The 13,366-nt window shown below is 40.5% G+C and overlaps 1 protein-coding gene and 1 non-coding gene across 2 annotated transcripts; both read left to right on the forward strand.

Annotated features, from left to right (window-relative positions):
• The first annotated feature begins 1,610 nt into the window (after positions 1 to 1,610).
• Positions 1,611 to 1,683, forward strand: Trnav-cac (transfer RNA valine (anticodon CAC)). Its single transcript has one exon. It is a non-coding gene; the product is annotated as a tRNA-Val (tRNA).
• A 2,195-nt stretch (positions 1,684 to 3,878) lies between these two features.
• Positions 3,879 to 8,602, forward strand: LOC145440531 (uncharacterized). The gene is made up of 3 exons (XM_080318159.1): positions 3,879 to 4,141; positions 4,920 to 5,066; positions 8,213 to 8,602. The coding sequence occupies exons 1-3, from the start codon at positions 3,880 to 3,882 to the stop codon at positions 8,428 to 8,430; spliced, it is 627 nt and encodes a 208-aa protein (XP_080174285.1). The 5' UTR covers position 3,879; the 3' UTR covers positions 8,431 to 8,602.
• Positions 8,603 to 13,366: the final 4,764 nt, after the last annotated feature.

Consider the following 13,366-nt stretch of genomic DNA (forward strand, 5'->3'; position numbering starts at 1 on the left):
AAATAACTTGTCTTGACTTGACTCGACGTATGTATCAGAAATGTGGATTGACTCGTGACTCGGAGCAGAATTCGACATCACAAGTAAGCAAGCCCATTAATTTAACGAAAGAAGACCTTGAAATGGAGGAGATGGAAGGAAAACACCATAGAGTTCATTGGCACAAATCTCTATAGTCTCTTGAACTGGCACGTTCGTGAATAAACTAGATATATCAAACGAACACATAGAGATATCGGACACATCGAAATCAACATTACGAATGGTATCAGCAAATGTGAACGAGTCACGAATTCAGTCGCAACAATGTGAGTGACTGATGAAAATGGCGTTCCAATTGAGTGCTAAATAATTCCAAGTGTAGGTTCGTCAATTTCACGCTCGGGTAGGGAAATTTATTTTAACTGACCATTTCTATCGGGGTACCTTGAGTGATTAATAATTTATTGGTTATTTGGGGTTATTGTACGGATAAGTTACGGACTATCAGTATGTTTAATTGATTGAAATAGAGTGTGCCAAGCGGTCGCTCGAGACAGCTATATTTCTGTCGTTCAATTCTGGTGCCACTCAAACGACCGAAACGACAGTTTAAAATGTGTAACTAAAGTTTTTCATCCAGATCAGCTGTCGGGTAGTTGATCTAGACCAGTCGGGATCTGAATTATTTGACACCGGATGAGAATCACTTTTCAAATACCTACATATAACACAGAGTAAATGTATATGTATGAACATTGAATACTATGGGTGAATCCGCGTACAGCTCTGCTAGGTTGTCTGTACTAGCGAATTTGAGGACTGTCTGTTTTGATTATGACCTATATATGACTTCTCGCGCTGGAGCCACCCCGCAGTTAGTCCAGCGAAATAGTGGTCATCATGTCCGCCTTACACGCGGAAGGTCATGGGTTCGATATCCAGCGGAACTGTCTCCATTCATTAGCCTACTCTTCAAAATCTTGTTTGTGTCGAAGCCGATGTGGATAGAGTATCAGCAACACTACACAGACGAAACGGAAAACATTATTTCGAAGAACGCTCACACTTCTTCATGCACTACTGGTTATCAAATATTAGGGACAAATCTCCGTTACCGAAACTAGATTCTCGTCCGATGGCCAAAGAAAATTATAATTTAGTTTGAATCCTGCAAGGTGGCATGACATCTGCTGATAAGAGCCAAGGGAAAGTTTTGATGAATCCAGTTTTAAAATGCCACATCGTTACGTTGAAATCTCCCTCTCCAAATTACGAAATCGGAATGGCAAAACTGCAGCGACCCATGGCTTCACCAGGGACCTTTATATATTCAGACTACGCCGACTGAGTTATCGCGGCGATGGAAGTAACCAGATCTGGTCTCGAACCAGCAACATTCGCGTTATTAGCACGACGCTCTGACCAACGGAGCTGACCGATCTGCGTTGAATGCCGTCGAAGATTCCGAACACCTTCCCGTTTTTTTACGAAACACTTTAAACTAAAACGACATCGATGAGGTATGCAGTGTAGATGGTTGATCCCGTGACGTCATACATACTTCGTCGATGGGACGACATCTACTATTACGAGAAATTATTTGGGAGGATGCATCCAGTAGGTCCCGCAGTTCCGTAGTGTAGTGGTCATCACGTCTGCTTCACACGCAGAAGGTCCTGGGTTCGAGCCCCAGCGGAACTACTTCTAACTATTTTTATAAGGTATGTAGCGTTTAATCGCATCGCAAGTAGTACCCGACCGATATCGGATTTTTGTGCCGATACCGATAAAACCGATATCTTCAGCCGAAATTCAGAGAAGGTGGAATCTACCTCAAAATACGCATTTTCAATACTTCAGAGCATTTATTTTTATTTACAGCTTTACAGCCATTGTCACACATGAACAAGAAATAAACTAGAAAGGGTGCATCTGGACACCTTGAAAGTGTAAGAAAAATGGAATGTAGCAATGTTCCCTGTCTAGCGGTCAATCATTATAGTTTTCTGACTTCCTACCATCATGTTGTGACGTAACAAAAATTGCCGATATTTTTTACCTCCAATGGCCGATACCGATTATTCTTTGATAGTGTAATATCGACTCGATATTATCGGCGAACCGATAATAGGTCGGGCTCTAATCTCGAGTTCCAATGTTCGCATTCCAAATGACTTCCATCATTTCCCATCAAGTTTGGGCTGAGATAGATAGCGACTGAACATTTTATAAAGGTCTGAGTTCCAACGATTCTGAGACATAGGCTACACCATACAGGTACTTTGTGTCTCTCTGTCTGTCTGTCTTTCTATACATCAACATACCAGTCTGTTATTTATCTGTGCGGATTTTTGATGAAACATCTTCTACTGGATCGCGACCAATTCCGATGTTGAGCGCGAATGATACGGATTCTGCTGCTTAGCCTTACAATCACAACCGATTATAAAATACACAGGTTACCAGACTTTTTACAGCGCGATACGTATATGAGTTTTAATGCTGTCTTACGACCAAAGCCTACTAACTTTGATGAATTTGTTGCTCGATTACCCCTATATATCACTGAAATTGGCGATTAGATCGCAAGCTCCAGCGCATTTCTATACGTGATTCACACACACACGCACGCACGCTTATTTCCACAGCGAGCTAAGCAGAGATGGGCATGGATTAGGATTAGTATTGGATTTACCGATTTTCTGGAAGATTGATATGGCGACAAACTTTATTCAGATAAGGTATTGGTGTACTTACGGTACACTACACTATGGTACACTCGGTGCCAATGAATGAATATGAGAGGTACTGGTGGCTTTTGGGGTGGGCGAGGTGGGCGGTCGGATAAGGATTTGACATGGATTTGAATATATAAAAGTTATGGATCAGGATTTGGATTAGGATTCGAAGCTTCGGATTTGGATTGGATTAGGACATGGAAATTCCAAATCCGCTTATCTCTGAAACCAAGCCATATATCACGCGATCACGAACGGGCCGGAACAGGTTGGCCGAACTTCAAACGTAAGATCCATTTATTTGTTCCTATTGACTTTCTTCGCACCAAACCCGCAAGTATTATTATTATTAGATATCGGTAAGCAACAGCTCTCCGGACGTCCACAGCGTGAAATAATTTCGGCAATGACATATATTCATACTAGAATTACTAATATTTTTAGTACTCTCTTAGCCCACGTCCTCAGATACATTGGTGGAGCTGATGTAGGTCGTGTGTCGAAAATCTAGGGCACGTAAATATAGATCCTGATTGAGTCGCTTGCCTGCGTAACCCCTTTTCTGGACGTCTCTCTTATTGCCTATGTATAGTTTGGCCAAGACATAGTACTTGGACATTCATAATATACCCACAAGAAATCGTATGAAACGGGTGGAAATTTATTTGTTTGGGTACAGACCCATAATGTAACAAATCCTGTTATAATCGATGAATGCTGGCGATGTTATTAGATGCTGCATGTGGTGACAAGATATTGTGGCCCCGTTTCGCCTGCACCATCGAGATGCTCTGACGACGGAGATGCGATACGGCCTTTATATTAAGATCATCTAGTCTGCACCCCCATTTTTTATCCTCCATGCTATCCGTGATTGCTGAGCGCCTAGCACGATAGCCGCGGATACCAGTTTTCGAGTCTTTGGTCTGACCCGGCCGGGGATCGAACCCACGACCTACAGATCGAGAAGCCGGACGACCACTATCTCGCTCGGTATATAAGAACTCGGTATTGTGAATGGGCATTGCTGAGCCGAGTTCAAATTAATTTAGCTAGACTACACGTGCCCATTGGCACAGCGGTCGTTTGTTGGACTAATCGGTGTTCCAGTCCGTCTTGTAATGATTATTATGTAACGATTGGCGAGTGCACATCGTCAATGTACATTCTTAAGCATTCCAGTGCTCGAGTAGACGGAGATATTTTACTGCTACAATCGGTTTTATTTGGAAATTGTGATATCGCATGTCTTCTTGCAGGAACAATTACTGCCGTTGAACAATTGCTGCCGTTGAACATGCCTGGTCCATCAGAAGAGAAAGGAGATACAATCTCCTCTAAAAAGCAATCTGTTTGTGAGCTTTACCAGGCGAGAACCAGGCAAGGACATGTCAAGGTTCCCATGATTCCGGGCATTAACGGTATGGCATAGAATTGATTACTATACTACAGTAGCTGTAAAGAGTTTCCTAGCTAACCTTGGATACGTCATGATTTACTAGTTGCTTTTCGAATATTATCCGGATTGGATGCCGAGCAGAAAGTAGGAAGACAGATTTGACTAGATCTGACATCTTTTGGAGAATCAGTAAGCCTACATGCAGTTTTCGACCTATACTTGAAAGATGGACGGATATGTGCAACTCCTATCGTAGTAGGGGCTGGAAGAGAAAATTATCCGGATTTATGAGATTGTTTTGTATATGTCCTTCGAAACTAGCGAAGCTAGTTTGATATGTTGTGCTATGATAAGAAAACCTTCATATAATACCATTATCGTCCAGGATTCCATCTTTGGCGATTAGGGAAATTCGTGTCAGGCTTAAAGCCAGGTCAAAACTAACTAAAGAGAGCAATGGCGGCGACTGCAAAGCGCCGTGCGATATCATTGTATGGATAAAAATTCCACGTTACAGCCGTTTATGCTATCCGATAAAGGGATGTTCGTTAACGGTAAAGCGGGACTTACGTCTGATTGCCGGTTACACTCCTTTCTTTGGGAGTGTGTGTTCTTATGTAATTGTTCTAAACAATAAACATTCGTGACTGGACAGCGAGTAAGGGCGTGTGATATACTTACGCGCTTTAGATTCCGAGGTGGAGAAGTCCGTTAAATTTTGAGAGGCTCAGCCCGCAAATACGGAATCACGTGATTGAATGATTCGGGGCATATTTTATTTCATAATTCTGTCGTTTCAGATGAATTACCTCCTCCATATAAGGAGGCTTGTGGTTCTGGATTCACAGAGATCCCGCGAGACACCGAGCCTCGAGTGATGAAGCCAGCTGAAAGTGAGCCTGGGAGGTCGCAGGATTTCAATGCCGTTGTACCGGCCTGTGGTCAAAGTAAGTTTGATGTCAATTCTCGTACCGGTCAGTTAAAAGGTGGTGAAGTATTCAGCGTTTCAACTCAAGTGGAAGTAACGCCGCAGATTTCTACACAATTCAAAGTAAACGTATAGTTATACCAAATTCGTGTAAAATCTACTTCAGATGGGAGTCTCCCAGGTATGGTGAAGGTACTCGCAGTTGATAATGCGGCAGTGTTGGGATGACTCGAGTCATGACTTGACTCGAGTCAGACTCGAGTCATCTTTTTCGTATGACTTGACTTGACTCGAGTCACTTTGCAAAAATGACTTGACTTGACTTGACTCGGCGCTTCAAAAATGCGGATTGACTCGTGACTCCGAGCAAAATTTACGAGTCAATTTCAAGTCATCAAGTAAACCGTGTCGATCAAATCACTGTGTCTTGTGCATGTTCGGATTCTTCACGATACGCCGGTGTCACTTGTGAGATCAACCAGTCGTTCACTGATTGCACATTTCAATGGACCTTCATTGCCACGTCACAAATAAACTGACAGCAAACGAAATGATCACAGCCTGCGTTGTCGTAATGGTAGTAGGCTATTAGATGAATCTATTATTAGCAGGGTCTGTCCTTACATTGCACAGTACCCAACGTTACCAACCCTCTTGTATGATTTAAATCGAACGAATATAGTTTATGCGTATATATTTTCACGGATGTGTAGATGGTTAGTAGTGTATTGTACGATATCAATTTATTTCAACTTCTCGAGGCTTGGTATACGATCCTCTATTTTGGCTGATAGTAACAAGTAACAGAATGAAGCATGTAGCGCAGAGTTGTCAAACTTAACTGACGTCACGGGCCGGATTCAAACATTCAGATCACTCGCCGGGTCACACCAGTCAAATGATTCCAAAATATTAGCAACTCTTAAATCAATATATGCACTATTTCGTATTCTCGGAATTGGGTGTCAATGCCAGCAATTTACTCCTGACGATTTCAACTGCGCTGTCGGGTGGTAATAATGTGGCCTATGAACATGCTCGACATTTGCTATCCTGAAGGAATATTTATGAGAAGTATTTGTTACTACAAATTCGAGAAATGTGCTATATAAAATACCCCAATTTTTCATTCTCTACTCAGAATTGCTTCGCGGGCCGGATGAAATCATTTGGCGGGTCGTATGTTTGATACCCCTGATGTAGCTATGCAGTTACTGACGAATTTTATAAGAGTTCTACGTGTGCGTGAGCGATACAACTCGATTTGCCCGTATATTTAATTCTAAATTCGTTATTTTATTCAAGACGGCCAATTAATCTATCTAGCAACAAATCTAGCAAAATGTTATGACTTTAAATGATCACTCATACTTAGAAATTTCAATTTGACTTGAATTGTGACTTGACTCATGACTTGACTTGACTTGACTCGAGTCACCTCCAAAAAACGAGTGACTTGACTTGACTCGAGTCACCTTCAAAAATCGATTGACTTGACATGACTCGAGTCAAAATTTGCAATGACTCGAAATGACTCGTGACTCGAAGGTAGTGACTTGATCCCAACACTGTAATGCAGTACAGCGCTTCTCAAACATTTTGTATGCGCGTACCACTTCGAGAATTCTTACTGAGCCCCCGTGTTATATCGTTATATTGACTGGAAAAAAGGAAATTTACTCAAACGTGCTGAGAGCCGCTGTTTCAGTTGGATCACCGGTTAATAGTACCGAATAGTACCAGTTTGACACAAGTGGTTTGCTGCGGAGGTAAGATTTGGTACGGAGTCTTTTAAAAGTGCGGCAAGTCTTGATAATAATTTATAATCCTCGAGACATCAAATTGCCCGAAGCGAAGGATACTCTTTCAGTAGTTTGATATATCCCTAATTAATACTTTGTGCAATTGTTGTAAAATAAGCTTTACGAGCTTTAGGGAGTAGAAGTGTCTCTTTCGCCTTGCGCCGCTGTTTTACGTTTGATTAATTTTAACCACGGGCCGTAATTGAGCCACTAGCAATCGAACTCACTTGTTTGCTTCTACCATTAGGTCGTTACTACATTGAAGATTCGCAGTAACTGGGCACATGACGCTTTTTTGCATCACATGTGCAATCTAGTTTTGGTAGCCGCAGCGCTACTTGGACAAAAAGTAAAATAGAATGCTTGATATCCATATTATGTTTTCAATACATATATTTATATGTTCGCTAAAGTTACTAGCGTACCACTTTAGATGTGCCCGCGTACCACTACTAGAACGCGTACCATAGTTTGGAAACCACTGCTACAGTAGAAGTAACGTCATGAATTTATACCAAATTACAAGTAGAAGTAGACAAATTTTTCCAACAGATGCCAAAAATGCCTGAAGTGTAAATCGAATGGGAAAGCATGAAAAGTGTGGGACTGAGCAGTTTCGTAAAGTACATCGGTCGCGTCGCACATATGTTAGATAGTTGGTCGGAATGGGCTACAAATTGTTAGACCATCATCATCATCATCATTGGTTTATTAGCAATTTTTATCAGTTCAGTGCACCACAAAAATGCGATACAATGAAACGATAAGGGGTGTCGAAGCGACTTGGAGTAGTCTATGGAATCAGACTCCCACCTTGGATGTATCTTTTTTGACTTCGTCATTGACGCATAATGACAAATGCCACTACAAATAGGTGGAATTATTTATAATACGATGAAGTTATCGTGATACAGGAGATATTTTGCCGTCTTGGTATGACAATTTCATTCATAAATGTTATACAAACATCTCCCGCAAACTACTTCCTACGACGGATTTTAGTAAGTAATGTTGCATAAACTGTAAGTAGAATTGGAAGTAGACTAGAACATAATCCAATCGAGTCGGAAGTGGAAGTAAGGTTAAATTACATAAGCCAGTATAAACGTATATTGGCGCTTTCATTTCAACTTGTAATGTGTATGAGTGACGGTGTTATGCTCATGTGTCTCGTCCGCAATTTCGAACTGTTCCGATTTTGCGAGTGGTTTTGACGGCGAAATATTCTACCTCCAATGTCGTAATACTGGAATTATATTTAAGCACGTGTTGATTCCAACGAAGGCAATTTAATTCAGCGGCTGATTATGTTGTCTGTTGGTTAAGTTGTATTCGTAACTCTTTCGACAATGAATGTTTTAAGGCGATGATCTGCCGGAACCGGATCCGACCATCGAAGAAGTTCGCGGCGACACTCCTAAACGTGTGAAGCCGAAGTTATCGACGATTCTGATGTTAATCCTGTTTCTGGTTATAATCGTTGGCGTACTCGCTATCATATGGAGCGTCGAACGTCCATCTTATCCGTCTTATATTATCGATATATTGACCTCGTCTAACCGATCCCCACAAAGTGGCTGAACGCATTTTATCTTGAAGCAGGGCAATCGGCAGATCAACCTGTGAGCGAATTTTACCTTGAAGTTTAAACGTTGTATGGAAGTCTCAAGTGGAACGGAATCAGAAAGTTGCTCCGTATCATTCTTGAATCCGAAAAGTGTTTAACGTTCAATAAAACAATTGGGCTGAGTAATCATGTTGCTATTGTTCATGTAGCTGTTGGGGCTAAATGCTAAGCTGCGATATGCTGGATATGTATATATCGGGGCCAAATTTTCCTTAACATGTTCTAAGATAAGACATTTATGTGGATAAAAAAATAAAACTTAGACGTGATCATCTCAATGCCAGCTGACTAAAATACTATGTGCTTGTACATGTACATTAATCACGTGTGTATTTCATATGTAGTCTTCGATTCGGTTAGTTTAGGACGTAGGTCGATATTGAAATAAGCAGTGATGTAAGGATTTTGTGGTACCACTATAGCAGTGCTTCTCGAGCTGGAGGGCGTGGCAGCAGCTGAAGGGGGCGCAAAGCTCTGGTCAACCGATTCTCTCTTCGCGCTTTGTCCGATTTACCACCGATCTATGAATTCGCTCCGTGTATGATCCGAATTTTATGTTTGTGAATTCTCTTATCAACAGTAATAACTGGGGCAAGCTTTCGTTGCACTAAAGTCGCGAGAAAGTTGCATTTATTATTAGCAACAGTTGCATTTATAATTTGTGTTGAATTTTTAGGGTATGAGATACTCGAAAGGTTCCGTTATATAACCCAGTCCCCGCAGACTTGTCAAATTTGTTACTTTATTGTCACTTAACGAACGGTCTGGCGAAGCCGCCAAAATTACATTTTTACCGGCACATAGCGAGGAAATTATGCAATGCGGGAATAATTTCCCTTAAAAAGCCAAACAGCATAGCTGTAACCCCTTCCCCTAAAACAAGTCAAATACCGCACCTCAAATCCCCTAGGTCAGCAAACTTTATCCAAGGCGTCGCAGAGAAACTCACTCCTGGCGACTTTAACAAAATCTATAGCCCAGTGGTTCTCAACCTTTTTTTAGACACGCCCCCCTTTTTGATAGTGAAAAATTTCGCGCCCCCCTTATCGTCATATCACAAAATCCAACTGGGATGCTAGCAACCCCAACAGATTGTTTGGTGGTCTGGACGGTTATGAATGTTGATGATAGAATCAAAGTATATGAAATTGGGTATATGTAGACAGAAACACGCTCGTATAGAAGGTAAATCGCGCAGAGCGCGAAAATTTTTTTCAGGTGACCGCTTCTTCGCGCCCCCTTCAGATGTTTCACGCCCCCCAGGTTGAGAACCCCTGCATAGACTAATGTGACCCAGCGAAAATGTAATTCTTGGCGGTCCCGCCTGGGCGTTCGTGAAATGAGAAACTACCTCAAATTTAAACGACGGTATCAATAAAGCGATCGATTTACATATTGTTCGAACACGGTCGTGCTTGGCAGGGTAGTTGAACTTTTTGCTTGCAAGTCATTGTGTCATAGATAACAAAGTGAGATGCAGCTAACCATCATATAACTCTTTGTTATGCAAATCAAAGAGAATCAAAGAGAATCGAAACATACTAGAAACAGTTTATAGCAAGTTTTTAAATAACTCCATTACATTTTGACGCAATATTTGATAAAAGTTGGAGTAAAAATTGGAATGAAAAATAGAGAAAAGTTGCAAAAATTTGCACTATTAAATCCCTCCAAACACCTTAAAACATCATAGTACATAGAATCTGAGTATCTAGGAAGCTGTAGGAAGCTGTAAAAAAGTTTCAAATGTTGCAAAAACTTGCCCTAGTAATAACTTTCCATGTCATCAAACTACTCTTCAAGATTGCTAGCATTCTGGTCTCAATTTAGGATATGACGATAAGGGGGCGCTAAGATTTTCACTATCATAAACGGGTGCGTGTCCAAAAAAGTTTGAGGACCACTGAACTACCGTATTGAACATCACTGAATTAAGGTCAGCTTAGACTTGAACTTTATTCTAGACCAGTGGTTCCCAACGTGGGCGATACCACTCCCTGGTGGGCGATATTGCGGTCTGGGGGGCGAAAATCACGAAGGATGCGATGGGCGACAGTTTGTATGGAAATTTTTCGGTTCACAATGTTTGGGGGGAGATGATCGGTGTGGAGCTTGAAAAGAGGCGATGAGTCGAAAAAGGTTGGGAACCACTGTTCTAGACGCTGGTAATATGCATGATTTCGGGGCCGACATCTCGATTTATTAGTCAAGCAAATCGAGTGTAGGTGACTGGTTTTTGTGTGTTCTCGGAAAGCCGTATCAGCTTCTGCGTCGGGATCACCCACACTCACTATGGAACTGGATGTGTGTTCTCACTAGAGTTTGATCAATTGTAGTTTGTAATTAGGCTGAATTTAATTAATTACATTTTTCATGTAATTGTAGTTGTAATTGTAATTTAAGCATTTCTATTTTGTGTAATTTTAATTGTATTTGTAATTTGACCAAAATTTTGCTCAATGTCAATCTCAATTACATTTTCATGGAAACCTGACAATCACAATAAAAAATAGCTATTTAATCAATCATTTATTCGTCGCACCAGTGAACATCCGGTATGAACCAGGATGACGACGAGGGGCTTTAAGGCCTTAGTAAACAGTCACCACATGTAATAATTAGCCTATTTACATCGGTGTTATATGCATGCTGCGTTATAACTAGATAATTCAGTCACGCTAAAATGTTTCCCATACTTCAGTGGCAACATAGAAAACTTTGTGAATTACAATATAGGCTAAACCAGGGGTTCTCAAACTGGGGGCGTGTCCCATTGGGCGGCGTGAAAGCATCTGAACGGGGCGCGACGGTCCAGTGACCTGAAATCTTTTCCGCGCTTGGCCCGATTCACCTCCGTTTTATGGTTATTGCTCGGTGTATAGTCTGAATTTCGTATTGGACAATTCTCTCGTCAACAGTCATACCCTTCCATACCATCAAACTATATGTAAGGATTGCTAACTTTCTGGTTTCATTGTGTGCTATGACGATAAGGGGGCACGAAATATTCTCTGTCATGAAGGGGGCGTGTCTAAAAAAGTTAGAGAACCAGTGGGCTAAACTAAATCTTAATATTTCAAAAATGGATGAGCAGCAAATAAACTCTTCTGAAACCTGTGCTGAACCATTTCCTACACCACGGTCAAAGTTTTTTTTTTTTTTTTTTTTATCTCTGACCAGTACCGAGGCTTGTTCCAACAATAGCAAAAAAAAAAATTCACGTTTCCACCCAAGGCTTCATCAAACTTGATCACGCATTTGTAGAGATGTTATCCCAATCTTACCTCCAATCTTGACCAAATTTACTGGGGCCAGAAACTTTTCGCATCCTAATGTTCATCAAATGCAATCGAACAGCTTCCGAGCAACTGAAAATGTAAATGCGAACCAAAATATTGTAATTCTTAGTTGTCAGGAGGTTAAATCCTTTTGCATCTATTTTGATTTTACGCAACTTATCGGTATCATCCTTATCGCTGACGCCTTACCAATTAGATTTCATTATCCTGACTAGATGACCTCACGGCCGTATCGCAACTCCGCCGTCAAAGCATCTCGATGGTGCAGGCAAAAAAGAATATCATATCTCTCATTGCACATTCAACATTCGACAAATAGAAAAAAATGACTCAGCTCTGAGTAGCCTAATCGTTTGATTACATTTCATTGACTGTCCTGTAGCCTATTCGCTGCTAGTCAGTCAAACCTGTGGTTCTTAACAGTCGCTTGAAACATTTTTCTGTGCTTGTAGTTTTCAGTACTCATGATTAGGAATAGTTCGAATACGTTCGAGTTTTTTTTAATTATAGGGTATTCTACATATCAGGAATGGAACATGAATAGCTTGAGATTGTTGCTAGTACGTCGCTACGGTTTTCAAAGAACGCCTCTTTACTGAATCAATTACCTGTTTAAAAGTAATTGTAATTGTAATTATAATTGTAATTAAATACACATTTAGCAGTAATTGTAATTGTAATTTTAATTGTAATTTGATATTTTTAATATTGAGTAATTGTAATTGTAGTGTAATTGAAACATGCAAGGAAGTAATTGTAATTGTAATTGAATTAAAATATTGTAATTGATCCAACTCTGGTTCTCACCTATCCTATGTATCGTTAGATGCCTTGTTACTTCGACACATTGCTTCAATCGTCTCTAGTGTTGCAATTCTGATGAGAAGGACTGCGAAATTATGTTTTGTGTTAAATTATTACGAATTAAAATGAACGCATATGTATATTATCTGTTATATAATATACCCGTCTCCACGATGTCTTCACCTGTAAATGTTGACCTAGCTGAACTTAAGAAAAGATAGGCTTACGTGTACGAAGTTTACTGACAAATATACTACAAGCTCGAAAAAGATAATCGTCCAGAACAGAGCTAACGCGAATCCTACATACACATAATCCCGCATCTGTGCCATATAAAACAATTAAATCAGTCAACTGATAAGATACGCCAGTAATCAAAGCGTCCACAAAACATCAAGAATGCTCAAAGACAAGATCGACTGCAAATTATATAATGTGGAATGAGTAATAAAATGTGTAGCAGACATGCAGGTTCATGAGCGGAACACACTTTCCTACAACGATAGCATAATAGGCCTATAAGCCGTGGAATCTCCTGGGCTCCGTAGATTGCGGATCACCTGGGGTCTCTGCTATTTCTATGCCCTAGCTATAAGGGAAAGTCAAAATGTTTTGCATTTCAAGCGAAATAGGGTCAGAGGGTACAAAACTTTAATGGCCCAATTAACATTATATCGAATTTCCAAATTATTAGACATTGAGCTTTACTACTGACTTTCTTCGGGAGCAAATGTCAGAAAATTCTATCAACCTTATTCGAAAATAGAAATAAAATAAAAATAATCTT

Source organism: Botryllus schlosseri, chromosome 1 (assembly GCF_051294905.1).
Source record: "Botryllus schlosseri isolate E-star chromosome 1, Bs_hap1, whole genome shotgun sequence".
NCBI classification, from domain to species: Eukaryota; Metazoa; Chordata; class Ascidiacea; order Stolidobranchia; family Styelidae; genus Botryllus; species Botryllus schlosseri.